At 41.1% G+C, this 25796-nt stretch overlaps 5 protein-coding genes across 6 annotated transcripts; 2 read left to right on the forward strand and 3 right to left on the reverse strand.

The window, feature by feature from the left end:
* The first annotated feature begins 3719 nt into the window (after nucleotides 1-3719).
* LOC137966207 (uncharacterized) lies at nucleotides 3720-6018 on the forward strand. The gene is made up of 2 exons (XM_068812761.1): nucleotides 3720-4268; nucleotides 4682-6018. The coding sequence occupies exon 2, from the start codon at nucleotides 4697-4699 to the stop codon at nucleotides 5618-5620; it is 924 nt and encodes a 307-aa protein (XP_068668862.1). The 5' UTR covers nucleotides 3720-4268; nucleotides 4682-4696; the 3' UTR covers nucleotides 5621-6018.
* Nucleotides 6019-7367: 1349 nt separating this feature from the next.
* Nucleotides 7368-8201, forward strand: LOC137965481 (pre-mRNA-splicing factor cwc22-like). Its single transcript, XM_068811744.1, has one exon. It carries the CDS (start codon nucleotides 7368-7370, stop codon nucleotides 8199-8201), a length of 834 nt encoding a protein of 277 aa, XP_068667845.1.
* Nucleotides 8202-9179: 978 nt separating this feature from the next.
* LOC137966197 (uncharacterized) lies at nucleotides 9180-13130 on the reverse strand. The gene is made up of 2 exons (XM_068812747.1): nucleotides 12658-13130; nucleotides 9180-10352 (listed from the first exon to the last, which is right to left on the reverse strand). The coding sequence occupies exons 1-2, from the start codon at nucleotides 12955-12957 to the stop codon at nucleotides 10194-10196; spliced, it is 459 nt and encodes a 152-aa protein (XP_068668848.1). The 5' UTR covers nucleotides 12958-13130; the 3' UTR covers nucleotides 9180-10193.
* Nucleotides 13131-16151: 3021 nt separating this feature from the next.
* LOC137966639 (uncharacterized) lies at nucleotides 16152-17385 on the reverse strand. The gene has a single exon (XM_068813323.1). The coding sequence runs from the start codon at nucleotides 17322-17324 to the stop codon at nucleotides 16233-16235; it is 1092 nt and encodes a 363-aa protein (XP_068669424.1). The 5' UTR covers nucleotides 17325-17385; the 3' UTR covers nucleotides 16152-16232.
* A 2775-nt stretch (nucleotides 17386-20160) lies between these two features.
* On the reverse strand, nucleotides 20161-25732 carry LOC137965700 (protein GID8 homolog). Of its 2 annotated transcripts, none has more exons than XM_068812015.1 (7): nucleotides 25525-25732; nucleotides 25116-25218; nucleotides 24784-24943; nucleotides 24513-24616; nucleotides 22237-22368; nucleotides 21596-21752; nucleotides 20161-20546 (listed from the first exon to the last, which is right to left on the reverse strand). In XM_068812015.1, the coding sequence occupies exons 2-7, from the start codon at nucleotides 25164-25166 to the stop codon at nucleotides 20425-20427; spliced, it is 726 nt and encodes a 241-aa protein (XP_068668116.1). In that variant the 5' UTR covers nucleotides 25167-25218; nucleotides 25525-25732; the 3' UTR covers nucleotides 20161-20424. The 2 variants fall into 2 exon arrangements, with proteins under 2 accessions (XP_068668116.1, XP_068668115.1); XM_068812014.1 differs by having other exon boundaries at nucleotides 24513-24619; nucleotides 25525-25731.
* Nucleotides 25733-25796: the final 64 nt, after the last annotated feature.

The raw sequence follows: 25796 nt of genomic DNA on the forward strand, positions 1-25796 counted from the left end.
AGGCCACCCCACCCACTTACCTTCCCCATAGCTAGAAGATTATTCAAATAAGAAAAATATAAAAATAGAGCTTTGAATTTCCAAATAATTGTCTCAGTCAAAGACTAATTAAAAATAATTGATTAATCATTTTATTTAATAAAAGGGTTTTGACGATTATTTAATTTTTTTATTTGTTTTCTTATAGGGAAAAGAGTCAATTTGTATTTGTTGTGGAAATATCTTTTATTGAAATTAATTTTAAGTTGTAGAATAATCTGTTATTTGTATTTTTTTTAATAAAATGCTACTTAAATAGCTTCAGTTTCTCCCCATGTCTCTAAAACTCTATCAATTGGTATTGGTTTTAATCTTGTGACATGTCACTGAATTGAAAAAGCCTATGAAATGTATGGACTAAAAAAATAATATTAAAACACAATAAAATCAGCATTGAAAAAAAGTTATATATATATATATTTAAATACATTAATATATTGAAATAAAAATAAGTTGGTTAAATAATTTCCCACATTTTTTTTTGTTGATTATTCATTTTTAGAATCATTTAAATATTTTTGAGTTTGCATGATCCTCATAATGTTTGTCATTAATATCTGTGTACTCTTATGTTTTTGTTCTAAAGAAGTATTTGGTGTTTTTCACTACGAACAAATATAAATAATAATAAGCCAAATTTAATAATAAAGAAACAAGGGAATTTCACTAAAATACCCATTTAAAATAAATTATTTTCAAAAACACCGACGTCATCAAAATATTTTTAAAACTACCCAACTTTGACTGGTCAAATGCCGATGTGTGCAGTCAAAAGTGACACGTAAGCTTTGCCTGCTTATGTGTCGCCACATCATCAATTCAGTAACATAGGTCAACACGTCGTCTACCACGTCATTATTTTACCATGTCATCTGCCACATAATCTGCCACGTCATTAAATAAAACATTAAATATTTTTTAAAAAAATAAAAAAATTATATACATATCGTTCCATGTAAGCCCTCACTTGTATGTTTTTTTCTCAAAAATCTCTCTTCCTCAATCTTTCTCCTCGCGTCTCCTCTTGCCCCCTCTCCTCTAGCCGTTGCCGCCGCTCGGCCTCAGCCACTCGCTCTCCTACTGCCGCCGCTCAACCTGGGCCTCGACGCGCCCCCCCCCCCTTTTCATTATTCTTCTTCGCTCCCCTCCTGTATTAATTTTTTTTGTGAATAACAGTGGCTTGGGTTCTGTTTCTGAACGGAATGCACTGTTTTCTGATTCAATTAACCCAACTAGCCTAACTTGCAAAAGTGATGAGATCAGTCATGGCAGTTCAAAATGGATGAATAGTATTTGATTGCATCGACGTTTTTCGATCCATAAAAACGACGGAATCCGGTCTGTTGTTCTGTTCAATTTTTTTAAACTTCATAGACTTTGCTAAACCCTTTTCAATTTGCAGGCTTGATTCGCTAAGGGTGGTAATTATAACTAATTATTTTGTTATAAAAAAGTAACATAAATAAAAATATTAATATTTTGTAAATATTTATTAATTTACCTTTTTATTATTTATCCAATAAATTTCATTTTATAAATATTCTTTTCTCTGTATGCAAGTAAAAAAAGCCTCTCTTTATAAATAGTGATGATTTAGTTTAAAAATACTTGCTTGAAATATAATTTAATAATATATTAATTAATATGTTAACATGATTCATCATATTATTTTCATTTCAATAGGTTTTTATTAGATTTATCATGATTTTAAGTAGAATTTTAAAATTTTATTTGTCAAATAATTAATTTACAACCCAAATTACTTTTAAGTAATCAAAATTATTAATAATTTTGGTTTTTTTTATTTTTGGCTTCGAGACATAAAATTTATTACTTTTCCCAAAGATAAATGTCCAATATTGTAGATATTAGGTAATAAAACATGTATCTTATTTTTAAATATATTTTTTTAAATTATTCAATTGTTTTATTTAATGACGTGACAACTTATGTGGCAGATGACGTGGTAAAATAATGACATGTCAGACGACGTGTCGATTTATGTTATTGCACTTATGACGTGTCGACACATAAGCAGTCAAAGCTTACGTGTCGCTTTTGACTGCACACATAGGCATTTGACCGGTCAACGTTGGGTAGTTTTAGAAATAATTTGATGACATCGATGTTTTTGAAAATAATTTATTTTAAATAGGTATTTTAGTGAAATTCCCAAGAAACAAACATTCAAATAAACTTAAATTAAAAAATAAGTATGAATAAATCAATTTAGTTAATGATTATTTATTTTGTTATAAAATGCTATTATAATCTATTTTATTATAAATATAAAAATTTTGTTTTAAGAATAAGAAAAAACAATTAAGAAAATAAAACAAATAGGTAAATAAAATAAGTTTGAATAATAATAATAATAAATATAAAAGTCATATTGCATAAATCATAAAGAAAATTATAAATAATAGATCACATAGTTTTTAACCTTTTTCCATTTTATTAGACACTTTATTTTAATTATATTTTATGACAAATAAATAAAATATATGAATATTACATTTAAGTATAAATTATAAAAATGAATCAGATATTTAAAGAATGATTAATTGGAAATAAAATATTTAATTAATTTAAAAAATCGAAATTAAAATCAACAAAAACTAAAAAAATATTATTAAATAAAAAAAATCAGGAAATAAATAAGTAAAAATATTGAAAAAATAGCTATTTTTATAATGATCAAACCAAAATTGAAATAAATAATTTGTTTAATAATAATAAAAATGAAATTAAAACTATAAAATCTAAAAATTACATTATAAATATAATTAAGCATTTGGAGGGCTTTCCACCTTCACATAAAAGGAATATTTCCTAATGGCTTGTTGTTACGTCAAATCATTTTTTGTAATGGCATGGTTAGGAACTTAAATTTATTTGGTGCAAATTTTACTGAATAATATATATATTTTTAATGATTTTTTATTTATTTTGAAGGTAATTAAATAAATTTTATTTTACCTGGCCCTACAGGATCTGATAGTGTAGGGCAGGGGTTTTATTTGACGTGAGGACAGGGAAGCAGTGGAGAGGTGAAGATCCTTGGTCCATTGTAGGAGATTTTTCTTCTTTTGGAAGACGAGGAAGATGAGGTCGATCATCCATGTCTCTCACGTCAACGCGCTGCTTGAGGGGAAACGACCATTTGTCTCGAGGCATGGCAGCCGCTTTGGCGCGTTTCCAGTCGAGTGATGTAAAAACAATTCAGTTGCCGCGTTCTTCTCAGTCTGGGTGGCCGCGGGTCCCTCCATCTGCTCAAAGCTTGACGGTGGCTGGAGTTATTTTTCATCACCAATTCCGCTGTTGGGGGTTGAAAATTTAAAGCGAAAGAAGACAATCCCTTTTTTTTTTTTTTTCCACTGGTCCCGTCACCGGCACCGGCACGTGGCGGAGAAAGCGACTCTGCGGAGAGCAGATTCCCCGTTACCGGCTTCCCCGCTCGACGCGGTCATTTCTCACCTGATTTTGCGGGGACGTCAGTCAATCAAGCTCATTAAAGCACTTTAGATTTTTCTATTTAGAAGACTCGATTAATTTAAGTTCACCTAGTCCATCTATCTGTAAGTTTGGATTTCAGTTCCAGTGAGGCCGTAATTGCTACAGTCCTGTCTGTCGATGGAGTGATAAAAATTATAAGATAATAGATGTGACCCTTTTTCATTTTTACTGCAACCGGCGAGTCATCAAGAAATGAACAGTTACAGGAAAGTCATTTTCCTTTCCTTTCTGGGATGATTTTGATGTGATCTTGCGGAATCTCGTCGGTGAGCATTTACAGCCGTATCGAGCTCAAGGATTAAGGAATGGGTTCTGTTCTAAAAAATTTCACGGACTTCCTTGCTATAAAGTCCATTCTGTTGAAGGTGAAAGACCTCTCTCGGTCGATCGAAAGTGGCAAGTGAGCCGATTTTCTAAAAAAATCTGTGGGTTTCATCTCCAGGGGGAGGTCTGAACGAACTCCGAGCCCGGATTGTCTTCCTGTCTCCTCGTTCGGAAATTCTAACTGCTCTTTAGTCTTTCCGCATTTCTGACAGTTTTGCTCTCAAAGGAAGGCAGTAACGGTTACAGCTTTAGTGGTATTTCGTATTAATTTCTGGTTTCTCCTGCGCTTCGTTTTAGCAACAAACGCATCTTCGTCGGAGGAAGACTGTGGCAATAGCCGGAGATTGGGATCTGATACTCAAGAAAGGCTTCCGGTGACCCTATCCTCAGTAAGTAGATACGCTCCTTCGTACTCAAAACTATTTAGTTTGATCGATCTACTAGTTGCATAGATAATTGTAGAGAAGTTAGTAGGTTGATGCTGTTCCTCTTTCAAAACTCATGTGAACACGTTCTGCTGAGTGGAATCGCCGATTACGAGCTTCTCTATCCTCCACATTGGAAAGTCCCCTTGATTTCTCAGTATCCCTCTTGTTTGTCAAAAGATCTAGAAAAGTGGGTGCAAACCTTTGCAAACTTTCTTGTTTTAGAGTTTTAGTATGATACTGATTCAAAGTAGGGGGTGCGTCCGAATCATATCAACCGCCTACTCAACTATTCAGATGGATCGAATTCGCATCCTCGGGTAGAAGAAAGGGAAGCGTTACAAATGACTAATCTCCATCTTCACTTAAAATTTCAGGTGAACCACCAAAAAATGGGCAAGGCCGGTCGCAGCTGGATGCAGATCTACCGCATCTACGGGATGAAAGAGTGGCAAACTGTGATATTCTTGCTTATTCACGCTCTCGTCTTCTGGGTGGTCTCTCTACTAATTCTCTTTCACTTCTCATCGCTGTCCTCTGTCATCCACTCTCTAGTCCCATCGCTTCCTCAGGGGGCGCCTCGCTTCGTGGCGGGTTTTTCGGGAGCCCTGACGGCGCTGCTTTCCCTTTGCCTCTTCTTCGCGGCGCACAATTTCTTCCAGTCGTCACTATCGCTGAACTGGGTAATGTCACAGAGGATGCTGTCTTCAATCCCGGACTGGTCGTCGGTGAAAACGGCGCTGGACCTGGGCTGTTGCGGGCGGGGAATCCTGCTAAACTCGGTGGCGCTACAGTTGAAGAAGCAGGGGAGCTCAGGACGGGTGGTGGGGCTGGACCACCGGCGGGGAACGGCGCTGGGGACGCTGAGAACGGCGAGAGCGGAAGGAGTACAGGAGTATGTGACATGCAGGGAGGGGGACGCGAGGAGGCTGCCGTTCGCGGACAACTACTTCGACGCGGTGGTGTCAGGGGTGTACCTGCACGGGGTGGGGAGGGAGCACGGGCAGAGGAGCGGGGCGGCTGCGTCGGAGAGGATGAAGGGGCTTGGGGAGGTGGTGAGGGTGTTGAAGCCAGGGGGTGTGGGCGTGTTGTGGGACCTGGTGTGCGTGCCGGAGTACGTGGAGAGGCTGCACGAGCTGCGGATGGAGGAGATAAGAGTGTCGGAGAGGGTGACGGCGTACATGGTGAGCAGCCAGATAGTTTCGTTTCGTAAGCCGAGGGAGGTCTACAATCAGTCCCACCACCAAATGGACTGGAGGGGTTGCAGCGGCAGCGGCAGCGGCAGCGGCAGCAGCAGCATTGGAGTTTGCTGTTGAGGGAGCCCCCTTCACTCGTCTCTGTTAGATAAAAAATTATGAGACTCGAAGAGTGAAGACTCTTGGAGTCTTGTGTAAGTATAGCAAAAACAAAAGCAAACGCTGGAAACTGGGGAAGACGAAGTCGATCCAGTCGGTAATCCAGCCCTAGAATCTTTATGTAGTTAAATGTTCATGGTGTTGATTACTTGATACTAAAACTCTAATATATGTTAGAACCATGTCGTGTGGAAACGCGAGGATCAACTGTAATCGAAGCTGTGGTGAATTTCGCCTCTGTTTTGATCCTTGTTCTTCTGTGTCTGCGCGTCTAACGGGCGAAAGGAAATAATAATAGAAAAAAATAAATATGTATGGCTCGAGGTGGCAGAATGTCGGCACCCTAATGGATTCATGTTCAGTATGTCACATTGGGCACCATCCTGCCGACTTTCTAATCTCTTTATTACCTAAGTCGAATGCTGTACAGAACAGGGACTTTCTGGGCTTCTACTAAGTGTTGCAGACAGCCAGATTACAATCGAACAAGTCCACCCAATGGAGGGCAGATAGCTTTCACATCCAGTCCCCAGATTACAATCGAACAAGTCCACCCAATGGATGGCAGATAGCTTTCACATCCAGTCCAACGCCTGGCATAAGGCGTAAATTAGATGCTCAATCCCATATACAATCAGTCCCTACTTTTCTTTGATAAAAGCAAAGTTAACAAACACACAAGTCTCGAAATCTTACGTGATCAGCGTTCGCCCACGGCTTGAACCTAGACTACTATCTAGAACTTGGGCCTGTCGTATCGTCTTTATCCAAACGAATAAGTTTCAATCTCCAGTTCTCCCACCTCATCCATAATCCTTGTCGATTTCCTGCATCTCGGGGTAGGCAATAATGGAGATACTAATCTGAGGAAGCCACAATGCCTCCCTGATAGGTCAGCCATTTCTGGGCTTTCATGAGCAACATCTGAACATGGGTCGGCAAGAGGCTTTCATCGACTGGCTAAGCCATTTCAAGGACATGCCATCTGATTTTTCTGCTCTTCTTTGGCTTTCTTCCCTTTTGAGCTCATCGTCTATAACAACGATATCACATGATTCATTCGCTTGAACCTGTGATTCACCGAACTGGAACATCGGCACAGATCATGGGACTGAATCAATAATTACTAAGAATGCTCTTCGAACTTTTAATTCTAAGCATTTCAGTCGCATGAGTTACTATTTGAACTCGATACTGTTCTGAGATTTCTTGAAGTTTTTGTGGATTATGGCCTTGAGGGCTTCTTTCCTACTAGAACTAATTTAATGTTTAAGACTTTGTACCTTAGTTAGACGTACAGAGCACCAAGTCCCAGAGAAGAGACAGGAGCAAGGTAAAATAATATCAAAGAAATAAAAGCAAAAACCACATAGGAACACCAAGCCATTAACAGTATGTGTATGTAAATAGTTTGGTTCCTTCTATGAGGCAGGCGACCCATCCCCTACTAAATGCACTCAACGCCTCTGATTTCTGGACATCTCCGAGTAGTGAGTACACACCCTTCAGTCTTCCCCGTTTCCACGCCTAAATAGCGCCACCGATGGTAAGTAAAGGTACCTATTTCAGATTCCAGAGAGCTTTTCTTGCTGCCATGCTTCGGGAGTGAGGGGATGGGTTGACAGTCGCAAAGTCTGTTGTCGTCTTCGGAGGAGAACTTCACGCCGTCTTCCGCCCCCTCAATGGCTTTGTAATTCTGTGAACAAAGATGGGTTGTTGTATTAGTAAGAAAGATCGTTCCTCCAAGGGTTCTGCTCCACCGGCGCTAGGATCTGAGAAGCGCCGTGACATTGTCAAAGAGGAGAATAACAGAGAGCCGCCGCCAGCTCCTCAAGAAGAGGAGACTGTCAAAGAGGTGCTTTCAGAGACTCCAAAACCTCCCCTTGTGGTGATTCCCACTGGAGGGAAGGGGATTGAGAAGGAACTTCCAAAGCCATCAGCTCCAGCAATTCCAGCGGAAGAAAAGAAGTTGGATAGAAGATCTTCTCTCCTGAGCTCAAATGACGAAACATCCGAAATGTCGGAGATCTGTAGCCTGAGCGAAAGCATATCCACGACCATTACCGAGAAGAAGGAAGAAAATGGTTTCGAAGAAGTTGAAATGCGACCCAATGATTACAGATCCCCTTCCAAATTTCAAAGAAAGCGAGCCCTTTCCGGCGACTATACTGGCAGGAGAGGCCGCGGTGGGAAATCACCGGCGAGGATATCGGAGCCCTCTCCGGCAAGGAAAACACCGGGTAGAGAAGGACAGACGGTGGCCAGGTCACGGATTTCTAACAAGAGGGATCCTGGGGAAGACTCGGGCAGAAGGTCTCGCTCGCCAGCCGTCCGCAGAGACTCTAAAGGAGCTGCGACGCCAAGGAACGAGCTTACCCGTAGCGCCTCTGCTAGAAAAACGGTACGACTTCCCCGTCTGGTTGCCGAGGAGTTGGCTAAAGATACTAACCCACAATTGGAGAGAGCAAGGCAAAGAGAAGCCCCAGCAGACGAGTCGCTGGAAAATCCCCTTGTTTCCTTGGAATGTTTCATCTTTCTGTAGTATACTTGGGTGATTTCCTGTTATTTTCTTATTTTTGGGCATTTCTTCTTCTTGGATGAATTGTTCAAACCACGGAATTCGCTGCTTTTTTTTTTCTGGTTTCCATCTCAACTACCGGGATGCACGGGCAAGAAATGGATGTTTTTTTTCGTTGTCGATGAGACGAAGCGTTCTCTGTTTGATTGCTGTGAAGCAGCGGGGTTTCCTTTTCAGCTTCGCCAAATTGCGCAACAAGGACACAATCGACATGGGTCTCCCTCGCATGCAACATCTTCGGTGTTTTTACAGGTCTTTTACTCTCGAAGCTAATCAGCATCAACAGATTGGCGAGCCATTTTGAAGACAAAATCCAGGATCTAAGACAAAACTTAGTGTTCAGGCCATTGTGTTTCCTAGTATGCTTCTCTCACTAAAGGGTCTTTTTTTATTTCAAGAATTGTAAACTTATCGTGATGCCTGGAGGAAAGAACGTGTAAATTTTAGTCGGGGTGGGTGGAACAGGGGCGAGCTGTGAACTATGTTGACCTTTCTCTTTTTCTGTAAATGGCGTAATGGATGATTGACATTCCTCGTGAGTTGAGAAAGTTCACCGTATCTTGCTTACTTGTAGCATTTGAATTTACTGGGCTCTGAATCCTCGATTTTCTTTTTGTCCGTTTGTTCTTTGCATCTCTTCTCCGCCCTACTTTAGGAGAACCCGAGCATGGCCTCTGCAAACTGCAAATTCATTGTATCTGTGACGGACGAAGATGGTAGTATTTAATCCTGAGAAATCCTTTTTCCTCTCCTGTTTGAGTGGACGGTGAAAGAAATCTTTTTTCTCTTTTCTGGTGGAATCAGGCTGTGAGTGATTTTGAGCCCTGTTGTTTTTTCAGGTTGAGCAACAAGCAAGACCGTATCGAAAACGAATAAGGTAGAAAAAACAAACCGTATCGATGACACTAATAGTTTCAGTAACAAGCAGGACATTAAAGATGGCAAATGCTCTGTCTATCGATGAGCAAAACAGATAGAAAAGGAATCAAATTTGAAGTTGCTGTGACCACTCTATGGAGAGAGACATGGTTTAACCCTGCGTCCATTATAGATTTCTGAGTGGACCATTTCAGACAACAGGCGAACGATATTTATTGTCTCTCTCTGGGACGTGGGTGCCGCACAGAACGCAGACCAACGACGACAAAAGCACAGCGTCTTCTCTCCCTTCCTCAGAACGGTACGAGGCACTTCACTTTCATGTACACTTCAAGTGAAAGAGACACCGACCCGAGTCTCCAAAAGGGACCATATCCTTTCTTTTGGCGTCACCAAGTTGAAAATTCAGATCGATGCGTCCCTCTCAGCTGCTTCCCCTCGTCTTTTCGCAAGCTTCGTGGGGTTTGGTCCAAAGGGACCTTAACTCCTCTCTGTTCCAGTTGTTCTTATGCTCGATTTTGCCATTAAATGATTTGAGGCAAATGCTGCTGACCTCGCTTGATCTTTGCTTCTCTGCTTATCCATTTCAGAACACTCTCTTGTTCAAGGCATATTATGCCTGCCGGCTACTCACCGAGGTAAATAACAATGGCTGAAGCAGCAGATACCAGGCGACGTTGTGTTTTATAACAATTGCCAATTTGCCATTTCCATTGAATGTTTACATTACCTTGTTTTCACTTCAAGGTCAGCCAACTACAGGAATATCCACCCTAATCAGATATTACACTGGTGTAAAAAAGTCATGTCCAATCAGCTGTACAGCTGATATCACAATGAAAATCGAAAAGGGCATATTGACAAACCAGAGAGATATACACAACAAACGGGTTCTTCTGGGAATCAGAGGGACAGCCACTTTCAGACGTAAAAGAGTAGCTTGGGATGAGAAACTGTGATATTTAGCACAATCTTTGCAGCAAGGAACCTTGCAATGCTTAAGAGTTGTGTGCTACTGATGGCATATAACAAGCTCCCAGGACACTGTCACTGATCAACCAGCATCACCACTGATTTCTAACTTGAATTTTGATCAGGGCCCCCTCTAGGACTCTGCTGATGAGCAGGCCATAATATCCGCTCTGGGGCGCATGGGGGCGGGGCAGGGTGTGCTATATATGTGGGAATTTCTTGGCCAGGCATCAAAACTGACACTCCTTTGGCATACACTGACATCTGCATAAACATAAAAAATTACAATCAAAAAGCTAATGCTAGTTATTTAAAATGCTTTAAAGTCACAAAAACACCTATTCAAGAGATAGCAATCCAGACTGATATGATAGATAGGAAACTCAAACATTCTAGTCATCCCCTTCATGCAACTTCAACAGGTATGTCTAATACAAGCATCTCATACAAGAAAATTTCAAAGGAGTTACAAGAAAATAATACAAGGCATTGTATACAGTACACTAACAGCAGATGCCTGTCAACAAATGGAGCCACAGGTGTATGATTTTTTTACTTTTATTTAACTTTTGGTTGCTAATATCAACTTATGAACTTTAGAGCTGTAACACTAACAGAGTTTGCACAAGACAAGTGCATCTTTCTCAATTTATTGGAAACTGCTAAATCCAATTGTATTGAACCTGGTATATTTCTACTTCAAGATTTTTATTAGATGTTGTTTCTTCTGCAGTCTGCTTTACTTCAGTTTCAGTATATCTGTTTTCTTAATGTATAGCACCTACTCATCCACAATACACACACTAGTAAACTAAAGAAACAGAATCTGTTCAGGGATACCTTGGTTTTCTTAATGTATATCAGCTACTCCTCCACAATACACACTAGCAAACTGAAGAAAAAGAATCTGTTTAGGGGCACCTTGGTTAATAGCACTTGCTATCATTCAAAAAAATCCTAACAAGTAAAATTAACCATATTAATCTGACACATGTAAGATCCATCACAAAAAACTCCATGTGGAGTCATCGACTGACTGATATTTATCTGACAAGGACTCTGCCAAAAGATTATTTATTCTTCAGGCAATTCCCAGAGTAGCTTTAGCTGATATTTTTCTCTATGTGACAACACAAAAGTAAAATGAGTAATGTTAATGTAAGAAAAAGAAGGAAATTATTTTAACACTGTTCTGCAATGCTAATTAACCAGCTTTCGCAGAGTCATGTTTTAATGAAAAAAGACTGAGCCGAAAAGATTTGCTTAATGTATGAAAATCATATCAAACTGAGCTGTGACGTCAATTCAGGTAGGAAGAACAACATGAAAAACAAAAAAATGATAATGTGCTTACAGAATCCAAGGAAAAGAATACTTTAGCTGAGCTACGATAACCATATACACTTGAATCCAAGGAAAAGAAATGCTTTAGCCGCGCTACGATAACCATATACACTTGACTTCCACATGGTAGTTAGTTAATAGATTTGCCTAAAAGTAGGTAGAGCCAAGCTTTTGGACCTGGCCATTGCCTTTGCTTTTAGGTCACAATGAACCTCATGGCAGTCACCAAGTCGACCTCAAGACTTACACAGAAATCAAGGGCTTCTCCACAAGTTTATAAGACTTTGAAGGTCAGTCAGATGAATTTTGGTGAATTCACTAGCCATAGATCACTACATAAAAATGGTAACAACCAAACAGCTGGACAAGAAAGAATGACGCAAATAAGACTTAAAGAGTTATTTACTATAGTTAGTGGCCAGAGTTTTCTCCTGTAAACTCAGTAATCCTGATAACAAAGAAACTGGAAATGTAAACAAGGGAAAGCAGCTTCTTAACAAAGTAAACTCTCTGGAAAGAGCTTACATAGAATCATATTCATAGGCATCGACATCCTAGTCATATAACTCTTGAAAAAGATCCTGGATGATCTATGGACGCAGTCTCTGCACTAAAACAAAAAATGAAAAAACGAAAGCTCAAATATAGAGAAGAAAAAAGATATACACGAGTCAAGATTTTTCCTTAATTTACAGGGGACTAGACAAGTTTACTACTGGGGTATATTGCCATGATTAGACTACCCAAATTTCATTGATTTGTTACAGAGGGCTTTTCCACCGGTGACATTTTGGCCTTGGCATCAGAAGCGAGAGTGTAGTGAAATGTGGAAATGGCAAAATTCCATCTGCGAATGGAATTCCCCTCCTACGATAGACAAGAAGAGGGACAAAGAAAGATAAGTTGCTAAAATTCAACGACACCGTGTCCCTATCAATTTATTATATTTCTCCATAAACACCCAGCACAGACAAATATCTGCATTAAATCGATGGCATTTTTGTAATATAATCCACCGATATCCTCATCAAGAGATGACCAGATGTGGCTCGAAATAAATGGCAGTGCAGCGGTTTCCCGGCAACCTCATTAGGTTTCAGCGAACCCATAATGCATCGAAAATAATTTGAAATTTAATAGAATATTAAAAGGGAAGCAGGAAACTTAGGCTTTCCGATGTTGGTACCAGCAGAAAGATCTGGAAGACGAGAGGACTCAAGCTTACCATGGGAGATAAGTTTCCACCTTTCATCGGCACTCCGACCGCCCCGTCGACATCTTCAAGGTGTCCTCTCCCTTCCCGTGGCCCAGTTAATTCAGATGATCTAGGCCTTAGAAACCTCTCGAATATAGCCATGACGAGAAACATCGATATGAGAATGGCCGTGGCAACGAATCCAAAGGAAACCGCATTGACCGAGTTATCGAAACGCCTCCATCGCTCTTCTTCTCTCTGGTGAGCTACCACGAAGCCTGTCACCGTCATCGCTGGCGCCGGCGCCAACACAAAACCGCCCTCTCTCATCTCTATCTCGGTCCAACAAGCCCTCACTTCACTGTATCTCTAGAACAAGCGAAAAGAAGTTGGTGAAGGAAGAGTAAGAGACGAAGAAGAGGAACTTGTATTTCTTCTTTTCATCATATGATCTTCTTCTTCAAAAACCAGAAAAACAGGAGCAAAATACTCTAAGCTGAGCAGCTCAGGTGTGTGTGTGGCTTGAATCATTGGGTTGCGGGACGCTTTTAAGAGGAGGAAGAGACAGTAACCAGTTAGAGTGACGATTTTAACCTAAAAATTTCTCGGGAACTGCGCTGAGACTAGAAAGGAATCAGGGGTAATTTGGGTAGTCAAGAGGAAAACCGGGGTGGGGACTGGAGGAGATTGCTGGAGCCTGGAGGCACGTGAGGTGCTGGTTTATGGGGGCTGAGGTGGGAAACATGAAACATGAACAGAAAGCTACTAGTAGAACAAAGTAGTAGCAGGCTATAGCAGCTTATTCACGACCTCGCTTTCTGCTGGAAATATAAAAATGGTAGCTTTGCATTTGGCAACGACCAGAACCGTGAAATGCCCTTTGGGTTTTTTTTCCTCTCTAATTTCGGTGCTTTGCGCTGCCATATGTGGCTCTGCTAATGGTCCTACGCCAGTCTGCCCCCTCTGCCACAGCACCAGACCTCTGTGGTTCGTGAATTTCACAGCGCAGGCGCCTGGCAGGTTAAACTACCGAAACATGTTTCAGCACTATTACCCCACTCGCGATTACCCAGGTGTCGTTTTCTGGAGATAATGGCTACTACCTGTGTTTGATAATGTGGGTCGAAGCAACTACCAGACAGGACAGATAACAAGCAGCTCAGACGCTCAAACCGAACGATTTGCTGTTTCATGACTGACTGATCCGTTTCGTTTCCGAAGGGAGAAATCGGGAGTTTCTTCAAGGAAATACTTTACAATAATGGCGCTGTAAATGAAAAAAGCGCGTCGGGGACACGATCCAAGTGCGGTTCTTCGCACTCTTTTTCTAACTTTTTATTAAGAAAAAAGAAAAAAAGAACGGAGCTTCAGCAGCCGGTGCATTATTTAATGGGTAACTCCGGATTGACGATTTTCTAAAGGTCAAGTAAAACCAGGTCATGCTATCGTGCTTCATGGACGATTATTGGGTACGTTAGTTTGAAGTTTGAACGAGAAGGAGAATCTCTACGAAGATCAGTCGTCATTGGAAACGCTGCAGAATTTCGTCTTTTCATTTCATTTCTCTTCTTGAACGGAGAAAGAAAGGTAAAAGCAGCAGCGGCTCCGACCCCGTCGGCCACTCCGCTGGCGCGTCTTTCAATTCTTCCGAATCATGACTGACTCATGGGAGGCGGACTCAGGTCCGGCCCCACGAGTGACGTCTCACGTGTGACTATGACTTGGCTTATCCACGTGACCACGTTGCTGTGTCGCCTGTGGCCCGCCCCTAGTGTCGTGAGGTCAACTCCATGTTTACACGTGGATTAGGTTCATGCGATGGGCAGCGGGACCACAAAAGTGGCTAAGGCTTCTTTTTATTAACTCCAAAGTCCAAGGTTCCGACTTCTAATTTACAGACAGCGAAAGAAAGAGAAAGGAGGAGCGACATGTTAGCTTTCATTGTCGGCAGGCTCGTCTTCTCTGCCCTTCCTTCCACCACAGTCGAGTGTTTCACTACCAAGATCTCGAGATTCTCAATGGAACTCACAGAGCCTTCGTCTTCCTTGGGACCGGGAACCCATGACGAGTAAAACAAATCTTCTTCCGGTGTCGAGTTAATTCGAAAAGGTTTATTCTTTTGAAGCACCATCGATGCCGTAATCTAAATGCTATGCGAAAGGTAGATTGTGTTCGTCTGCGACAGTTCTAGGAGGAAGACTGTTGCACACTTGCACTGAGCGAATGCAGCCGGAGGTTAGCCGTGCGATTGCGTGTTGCAGGTTTCTTGTCGTTGCCTCTTTGATAAACTTCTCAGTGGGTTGCGGTCAGACTGTCAGATGGCAGGCATGTGCCCTGATGAGCACCGTCGCGGCTCGGGAAGAAAAGACTGACTGTGAGGTCCAAGGCCTGCACGTAGAAGGGGAAACGAGCCATCCTTTTCAATTTGCTTCTTTCCAGCCAGGTCTCTGCTTTGCTCGTCCACTTTTTTGATTCTGTGTTTGACTATTGTATAGCCGAGACCGAACACTAGCTTGCTGCTCTAAGCAGGCGTAGAAGAGCTATGCCTTGGCCTGATCTCCGGTGATTCAGGCGAATCATTCGATACTTTTTTTTTTCTGGGGTGCTCCTCTCTACTCTAGTTTATGTATTTTAGGGACCTCAAGACCAACATTTTCTTTGAATACTTGGGTTAATTTAGCTATGGCCTGAATACTCATAGCGTATGATCAAGAACAGCTTTAACAGCACCTCTCTGTTAAGTTTGTGTTGCAGAAACCTTTTTTCTCATTTTTCTGCTCTGAAACACAATAGTTGTTGGTCAGAGTCAGAGAGAGGCGAGGAAGTACGGAAATAAGACGATGAGATGAGTCTCCTGCCCTGCGAAAAAAGAGTCATTTATAGTATTCATAACCTCCACCAGCTCGCGGATTTTACTGTTTGCCGTTTATTGCGACTTACTTTGTGTGTTTGACTGTTGACATACTCGATGCCGCGACCGACTGTTACTTTTACGTGATTCAGCATGCACCATCCATGTGCCTTTTCTTTGGGCTTTCACCTTTCTCTACTCTCCCGTCTCTGCCTCATTCAGTAACCCCTTTAATGCTCCGGCGACATGAGCAGCCTTGGAGCGACGCAACCATGGCGGATAAAGAGATTTTGGCGTACAACTGAGCCCACCACCCAATTGATTAGTATCGGATATTTACGTTCCTATGGGATTACTATGGTAAATTGTTCGTAACAGAACACGATAATGAGGATGATTCCTTCTGGAAAACAAGGCACGGCAGACGTCGTTCAGAACATGTCAATTAAAACACCCGTAAACGCCTTAACAAGACAGGAATTAGAGAGCACAGACGTATGGCCACCCATTTAATCAACAAAATATATATGTACGCTAACCAAGGAGCTGTCGTAGTAAATAACAGATCAGAATTCGGGCCTAGTTGGCGACGCCGCTTCATCGGCAGTGAGTGGTGAGCTCGATTTCTGTTAAAAGAAAGAGGATTTTGATATGCATGTAGTGCTGTATGAGCAGCGTCAGTGATGCAGAAGAGCTATATAGCTCATCGTTTGAATAGTCAATGGATGGACAGAGAGAAATTATGACGTGACGTTCAGGAAAGCTGTATCACACAACAATGGCTGCACAGCTCTTTCTCTCCTTCCTCTTCTAGGGGCTCCATTCTCGTCCATGCCTCCTCCTCTCGCCTAGAGGACGTTTCAAACGCATGGACCACTGACACGGACTTGTGAGTCTCTCCCTCGAGACTATACCCTGCTAGGAAGTAGAGCTGGGTGCCCACGGGCGCCATGGTCAGATAGATTCTTTGAGTCGCGTCGTTCATGGGATCTGAGGAGGAAGAGAAGAAGTTCCGACGGTGGGAGCCGTCGACGCTGTTCCATATGTTGAGCTTCCCGTCGTACGACTCTATGTGGCCCTTCCATGTGTTCAGGCAGTCACCGGAGCTGTAGAGTTTATTGTTGACTGCGACGATCTGATTTGGAGGCACGTCCAGCCGCCACATTCTGACCATTAAGTCCCACTCCCCCCGCCAGATGTCGAACACCTCCGCCGAGCTCCGCTCCATGGCGAAGGTGACGGTCCGGCCATCGGAGTCACCTCGCTCCGCGAATCCTCCCACTACGTATATCTTCCCCTGCCAAGTCACTCCCACGCACTTGTACCGCAGAGTGCTCATATCCGGCAGCGGAGTCCACCCGTCTATCGCCGGATCGTACATCTCCGCCGACGAAACCCCTCTACCGCACGCCAAACTGCACTGCCCACCCGCAACGTAGATCTTGTTGTCGCACACCGTGCACGCGAAGTCGAAGCGGGGAGTGCCAAGTGGTGCACACTGCGACCACTTTTGGGTGGAAACGGAGTATTTCAGCACGGAGGGGAGGACAGCAAGGTCCACTTCCTTCCCACGCCCGTCCTCTGCTTCTTCCTTGTAACAGAGGCGGCCGGCGATGATGTAAATAGAATCGCCGACGGCAACCATGGCAAAGCCCTTGAGGACGTGTTTCTCCGGGATCCCCGGGATGGGTCCCACACAATTCCATGAATTGTCCGAAGGGTTGTATGATTCGATCCAATTACACACCTTGGCGTGCGACGAAGGCGTTCTCGCGCAGAAGGCCGAGTACATTCGATACTCCGCCGACGGCGGCGTCAGCAGAGGCAGCGACGGTAACGAACCCATATGACGGAGGCGTACTGTACTTGAGACTACTTATTACTTACTTTCTGTGTTACATCTGATCGACCCGCAGCTTCGCGTTGGGTGGGGGAGTTGGTATCCGCAACGATCAAAGTTATAGCGAGGGCAGAGGGCGGAGAAGACGATGCGGGTATGTTTTGTGGGCATCGAATTACTAAGAATGTTGCTAAAGGAGGTCAATCGGGAGGGCATCTCTAGGATTTTTAGTTGGAAGTGGCGATGATTTTGGACTTTTGCGGGGAGAGCAGCGAATTGCACGAAATCATTCTTGTTCTTCGAGAGAGAAATATCGGGTGGATTGTCCTCTACGGCATTAAATAACACAAAACTATGACGGAGTCGAGGTTGAAGATGACCCACGAAGGCCGATGAAGCATGATTGGGAAACCAAGGAAAGAGATGGACTCCTTCATCTACGAGGAATTCAAGCAATCCTTCTGTTTCCTAATCCCAACTTGTCTGTTTCTCACAAATTCCAATCTCGAAACAGACTTCAGTTCAAGCAATTCCTACGGGCTAAAGCCGGTTATTCATTTGTAATTGAACATGTTTTACGTAGAAACCGTATTAGTTACATCAACTGATCACCATAGTTTGATCATTGATGGTAGTGCAAATAGAAACTATCGATTTTAAATTGGGTCGAAGTCTTATCCGAAAATGTTCTAACACTTATTTTTTACTCTAATCTTAATCTTTTTTAATTAAAAAAATATTTTTTATAGTATAAACACATACTAACTAATTTTTCCCTTGTTTCCAGCGGCCTGCAGAACACCTTCACTGATTTGTGCGGTCTTATAGCTCCTAAACTTTTTACAAAAAGAAATCCGATGAGTTAATTACTTTAACGATAATAATTTCAATTTAAAGTTCTCTAGCATTTAAAACCTTATCTCCTTGGAAGAAAAGACCAGAATTAGGATGAAAAAAACGATAGATTGATTGAGGGAAAATGGGGACTTAAGGAAAGGATCATGATCTGCGATGGATCTTTTATGGTCCATGGAAATACAGGCAATAAATCTAATAATTGAACTATAGAGAGACAAAAACCAGGACAGAAAAAGAATGACAGCTCAAAAGAAGAAGATAGTAGACAAGTCGAGCAAGGCAAAGGCGAAAGAGAATGACCATTGACTGTTGCTGGTTTTAATTTGGTTTCGTTAGGGAGGGAGCAGACATCAGTCCGGTGGGCTGTTGCTCGAGACTGTAAATCTGTAGTAGAGTAGACAGGGAGGACGCTTACAGGTTTGCGTTAAAAGAGGAACAGAGACCCGACAAGAAGAAAGACTCAAGAGAACTAATGCTCTGGTATACACAAACCAAGCACAAAAATACGAAGGCCATCTCAGACATTGGCACACTCCCCAATTCCGGTTGTTTCCTCCCGATCTGCTCCTGCTCCTTCTCCAGTGATTACTCATACGTGCTGACAAACCCGCGTCGGCATAGAGCTCCAGTTTCCAGAAAGAAAAAAAAGGAGATTAATGATTTGACCCATCATTGCTGCCTGTTAATTATCTGTGCTCATCTTAGAAAAGAGAGAGAGAGAGAGAGAGAGAGAGAGAGAGAGAGAGAGAGAGAGAGAGAGAGATGAACATGAGACTAGCTAGTCGTCTCTTTTAAGTTTTAATAATCGGTGAAAAGTAGGAAATCCATACTGGAATCTATGGAGGAACCAAATGTTAATTCTGTTTGGTTAGTTGTGGAAACGTTGCAGTCACAAGATCTACAGAGTCAATGAAAGAGAGAATCGACGCCCGGCTTTTTACAAGCCTTCCTGGCGGAACCCATCTCTTGGTCAAACAGCCTGTGAACGATTCTCTAGATTTACTGAAGCGACGTGACGGAGGGAGAAGAAGATGAACAGCGAAGTACTTTCAGGACAACTGGTGACCTCCATGAATATTGTTCTGGTACGTCCACGGAGCAAAAGACATTGCAACTTACAAATTGGAATTTCGACGCTTCTTTTTCATCCCATGTGACCGCATAGCCGTGTTTAAGTTCCTTTATCAGTTCGTTTTCTACCCAGTTTTCAGTGCAGCATCTTTAGGAGGAAGCAACTCTATATATTTGCATCAGCGTTTAGCTCCAAAGCTGGCAGGAGCCGTCTGGATATTCTCTTTAGAGAAGATAATAGACCCGCATGTAAGATTCCACCAGTTCGGCCGTGGTTGATTTTGTTCGCGCGGAAATGTGTTGGATAAGGTGTAAAGCATGGTTGAGCTGCGGAAAGAAATACTGCAGAAGCAATTTCTTCAGGATGAAAGCGCGGATGAGGAAGGCTATTAAGAGCAGAGACCATAACCGGTTCAGGTTTCAGTACGATCCTTCCGGTTACGCTCTTAACTTTGATGACGGAGGTTCCGACTGTCGTTTCACCGGTGCAGCCACACAGTCATTCCACACAAGTCGAATCGAAGTCCTCTGTTCTGATCCGAATTCCAGTTGCCTTTATATGCTCTTGATTAGACACCGGGCACTAGGAGTTGCTCTTCCTATAATTGCTCTAATGGATCTGGCTCAGTAGCGTCAGTTCAGCTCAGTTTCCAGATCAATTATATCTTTGCTGTATTTCTTCGTCTTGCAGTAAAAACGAGTATCCGACTCTGTTTTTCCTTCTTTTCTTTCTTCACGTAGTATGAATGCATACATGGGTTCCGTTCTCGACTCTAATATGGATCAGAGTAGTCCTTCACGAGGTAAAACCAAGTAAACTTCTCATCTGGACTTTGCCCTAGTTTTGTTCTTTGGTTTGAGAAAAAAAAACGAGAACAAAAGAATACAAGAAAGTTCAAAAGTGACTGTTGAAATTGTAGGATTTTTTTTTCCATAGGATGAATCTAGGTCCTTGAATGTCCATATTAAACGCGTCCCAAAACAAGTGTACAACCATAAACTCAAGTAACAACAAGGACCTGGCACGAGTAAAGAATCAATCTTCCCATCCATGAGAAAATCAGTTAAAAACCTAAATACACCCTAACTGACCCATTCACACAATCCTTTTCTTCATTTCTATGCAATATAACAGATACTGATGCATTCCCCTTTTCAAATGATTTAACAATAACTTTTAAATGGATGGATCTTCAAGCACAGCCGTGGACAAGTCGTTTATACGAGGATAAGCAGCCTTCTCATCAAGCTGATTCTGAGCCCAAATCAGCATTTTCAACAAACTTGGAAGCTTTGGATCTGTATTAATAACAACCATGGGCTTATGTTTATATTTCATTGTCATAGAATTCAATATTGAAAACGTTAATAGGCATGATGGTAAGACATAAATTCAATTCAGATTTCATCGAATTAAGGCAATGCACTATTTTTACAACTTCCACAGTACCACCGGTCTCTCCTAATCTGCCATGATAAAAGGTTAATAGACAACCATGCAAAAAACATAATTTTTTTATAAAAAAACAAGAAAGGTTCATCCACTGTAACAGCAGTTACAGTAACAATTACAGCAAGGTTTACTGTAACAGAACGATGTACTGTATCAGGTTGCCAAAATCTGAAGCAATCACAGTTTTTTTTGTCTTATATTGACCTACACGACCTGTATAGTGTATGTATATATAATGCCTTATATGCAATATGCCCATCAGCAATACAGCAAACATTACAGAGGTCCTGATTTAAAGTGTGCATAAAATAACTTTACCAGCCATCTCTGAGTTATTTAAATCCCACTTCGTGGTTTTCTCCTGAATCCCATGTGCCAAGTTGCACAGAGGCAATTGCAAAATTTGGTCCTTGGAACTTCAAAAGAGAAATCTAGGTGGCATCACCTCAGTCAAAATCTTAAGCTTCTTTAATCCATGCAACATATGACTGCAGACTGATTGGTATGTTATCTTGCACAATACCATCATATTCTTTGTTCATCTGGTGGCAGGGTGATGAACAATGATCATGACTGATAATAGAAACTGCCAACATTAAAAATTATTCTTCAAGTAAATGGTGTCTTTAATTGCCTAGAGGCTCATTTGATTGCCTACAGATCACCAAATGCACCAACCAAATGTTGAGTGTGCCTTGAAATCCTTAAAAAATGATATTGGTAAAAAATACCAAACTCATCTGAATATTTACTACTAAAATGACGATGATAATGAACAGGCAAATAAACACTTGATTATTCTGAATAGGAGGGTAGAAAACTAGAAAAAATTTACTGAGGCAGATAATCCAGGAATTTTAATAAAAGGAAGGGTAGTAAGGAAATCTCTTCCAACCTTTTTCATGACTTTGGCTTGTCAGAATAGCAGCATTCACCTCACTTGCTGTTTTTAGGCGCTGTGATATGTCTAGAAGGTCTCCAACAGGGCAATTAGAAACATCTTCAAATGCCAGAAGTGCAACTGTCCTCTCTAACTCCTCTAAAAAGCTTTGCTGCATACAGAACCATTAAGCATTTACAACGTAAACTGGACTTACAAGGCTGAAAATATATTTTAAGCCAGGCCTCCTTGTTATAAAATAGTTTATGAGTCTAAATATTTACCCCTATAACTCAAACAACATAATAGAGCCCGATCCACTTAGAACATGTAGCATAATAGAATAAACTTTTTCGTGATCTCTTTGAAATCAGTATACCACCAATAGAAAACACTAAATGACATGGCAGCTGGCATCATTACACCTATTATAAATATTATCTTAAATCATAAGTTAACACTCTTCTTAGAAATTTAAAGATCAATAAGACTTTCATACAAAACCATAATGCCGAAGAAGCATCAAGACCATGAGCTCAAGCTTCAACAATCCAAAATGAAATATAATCCAGCAAGGCTTAAATAGGCATACTCCAATATCAACTAGATAACAAAATGTAAATCCCACTTGGTAATTTGACAAATGAGAGCCTTACATTTTCTTCACCTCTTGGTGCAAGCTCTTCCTGAGCAAATTCAAGGGCTTCTTCCACTTTGCCATTTCGGATCAGTTCAATCAACCTCTGTTGTTGGAGATGGAAAAATAGCTGGGGGTTTGTATCCAGTATCTGCACAAATAGTCCTAATCAAGAAAGCTTTGCCTTCAAAGCCAGCAAAATTCTAAATCCTAACATGAGAGGAACTATATTATGGATGTATCGTAACTACAGGTCCATAAAATATTTCAATATATATTTTAGTTTCATGATTTTCTGAGACTCTTCTCAACTCTTCTCAGTGGCAGCACGCTCAAAGGTTAAAGAAATAAACCCAGGGAAACATTAGTCAAGAAGGTTAATGGATCAAGACCAAATGGGGAAATCTAGCAATGAAGCTTGTACTAAAGTTATGATGCCTTCCCTAGCTTTTTATTTGGTTCCCTTCCTCAATAAAATCATTACCATTTCAAAAAAAAAACAAAAAGGCACGATTGCCTATTCTCAGCTTAGTTCACAGAAAATATTAAAAAGAAAACAAAAAATAAAAAACCCAAGTTATTTATAAATAAAAATCTAATGGAAGCATTAGAGATAAGGGAGCTATCAGAGCAGATCAATGTTAGCTAAGCACCATTGACCTAACATACCATCTTGCATGCATAATAAAAGCAGCAAAAGCAACAATGACCATAAGTACTTGCACTGTAGTTGCTGGCACTATGGGGAGAAATCTGGCATCCTCAAGATGGGAATCGATTATCTTCAAATTTTGAATTTTTCTTTTTGTGAAAAGTTGAAATATTCTTTTTGTATCTTCAATATTTGAAATATAAATGATGCAAGCTACTTAAATTAGGTCAGACCATCAGCAAATAAGGTGTATGTAAAGCTCAGAAGCTGATATACCTAATTTACAAAGTCTAGTTTACCCTTATTCACTCTATTGTCAAAAAATAATATAGTCATTCGTTTAGGTAGAATATCTAGTATTCCACATATATTTTAGTTTATTACCATCCAAGCCAAAACCAGTGTCCCTTAAAGTAGTTAAAAAAACGAGTTCATCATTCTCTTCTTCAGCTTGTAAAGTGACAAATCCTGACTAAAAATCCTATCTGTCAAAAGCTTCTTTCCACTTCCTTGATCAACTGGATGCCCAAAGATTGTGCTATCTTTCTGTCTTTGCACTCCCTTAACAATATGCTAAAGATTAGAGCATAATTGTTGGAAGACCGAGATTTGTTGTTTTTTAACTTGTGGAATTTTAATTCAAGAATGAAGGTTTATGCAGACGATATATGGAAGTTGAAAGAATCAATTCTCAAGACTAAAGAGGAAGAAATTCTCAGAAGACTTAAGATTGATGGGATGCCCCATCCTTAGTCAGCTTATCAACCATACTATCTGCAGCCCTAGAATGTGCTCCCATACCACATACAAAGGAGTACATAAATCATTTATTTCATCAAAACTTATGCTTGATTTTCCATGTGGGAGAGGAGTTTTTTGCTAGCCAATTGAACACAAGAGCTGAGATGCCTTCAACTATGAATAGACCGATGAATTTCTATGAATAGAGCTCGATTCCAAGAGAGTGAAGCCTTCAAATCTGCTTCTATTGAGCCACAGGGCCAGTGGCACCTGAAAAGCTCGTACGGTCTGCCCTGTGCAGTCCCTCACTAGATCACCAACTTCACCTGTCACTGGTTTTCAGGAGAGGAGGGGAATGATAAAGATTTTGTTTCATAACTGATTACATCTTTTGGGACATGTGAGGGCCAGAGAGAAAATACCATAAAAACAGATAATTTAAAGCAAAAACTTGTGTACTGCCACTTTATAGTTCATGGGAAAGCTTTTACAATGACTGCTCGTCACGTATAAATTTCAAAGAAGGTCTTTGTCTCCCTATTTTTCACTCTAAATGATGAGCAGAGAAAGTTCTCCTCATTCAGGCCAGGAGGTTTGGTGTCCTCTCTTGGACCACATTACAAGCATGGAGATATTTTAAGCTTATGCCTGATATGAATTTCATGTTTACAACAAAGAGCAATAAGTCGCAAATGTAAATGCAAATGTAAGATCTTAGAGGAGTGTAATTTGAGTTTTTCTCCTTCTAAACCCAGCTCATTACCACATTTGATCACCAATAAATACAGAGAGTGTTTTTCTTTTTGTGCAAGCCCAGTTAGGAAAATAAACAATCAAAAGAAAAAGAGTAGAAAGACACAGGCAAATTAAAGAAGAGAAGTATGAGGAGTGCAGCACTATACCTCAGGATTCAAATCATTGACTTTTTCAATTGCATCCTCAACATTGCCACTCTGTACAGCCTTCTTTACAGCCATACGATCAGTTATTGTTGCAAGATCAATATCTGCTATTTGCCGATAAGGTGAAAGGTCAAATATTAGCGGACGAAATCATCCTAAACTTCTAAAAGTGAAAAGCCAAAAAACTAGAATAAATGTTCCTGTTCGTTTTCAGCGGTAACATTCCTTATAAAAAGTAACTGACGCTGACAATGTTACAAAAGAAGGATACGTTCAGTGCCAGACTCCACCCGAAATTTCTCTGCAGCTTCAACGTAACCTTCGGTCACAAGAAAGTTCATCACTAATTTATTCATATCTTCTTTCCTAATTTTTACATCGTTGAGTTTCTTCTCCCATTCGTCTCTCGTAATCACCTTCTTAGATGTAGACTGCACAAGTAATATAAACTTTTATTTACTTTTTCTGTTAAATGGCCGGCGAAAACGCTAGGAAACAGACGCCTTTTGATAAGTTCACACAAAAACCAGATTCCTTTCGGTTGCAATCCCAGAGCGCCACAGTCGAATTCTATCTTCTAGATGTAGGAGATATGTTCTTTACCATCGTTTCAGTAGATGCTAGCTGACCAACGACGAACCAGAACAGTGACATCAGTATTCAAATCTAAAACCCATCGAAATCCCGAAGAAGTGATATTAGCCTCCTGCAGTACAGCAAGCGAACATTCAATCAAGACAGGAGCCTGGGAATCGTAAAGATAGTGGAGAAGATCTAGGGTTCGATGAGCTTGATCACAGTTATCTCAACCGCAAGAAAGCAGACAATAACGAATAATAAAAATTTGATTTTCAATGACAAGAAGACACGCCCTCTGCTTGTGTCCAGTCCTAAATCCGTTGAAGCATTAAAAAGAATAACAGCGGAGAGAGAAAAGGAGCCTGGAGGTGGAGCACCGAAATGCGGATAATGCAACACAACGACGACAGAGAGCGACCGGCCACGGCTTTACCTCCTTATGCACTTCCGGCGAGTTTGTTAACTTTCAATTACCCGATTCTTCCGCGGATCCTCGCCGGCTAACGGCGCCCTTCTCAGCGTCGGGATCTCCCTCTCCCGTAGTTTTATCGAGCACACACGTGACTACTGCTGAGAGGTGGCTGTTGCATTTGGGGGACCTTACAGTTTGGTCGCGTTAGTGGCCTAAAGAAAATCCATCAGGTGAAATTTTGCTCCTATGGCTGAAGGGGTATGATCGAAACATATTGGATTTTGGGTTAGCCG

This window comes from Aristolochia californica, unplaced genomic scaffold (genome assembly GCF_029961685.1).
Source record: "Aristolochia californica isolate CCGP_79_NKW_82.1479 unplaced genomic scaffold, dmAriCali1.0.hap1 SCAF_5, whole genome shotgun sequence".
NCBI lineage: Eukaryota > Viridiplantae > Streptophyta > Magnoliopsida > Piperales > Aristolochiaceae > Aristolochia > Aristolochia californica.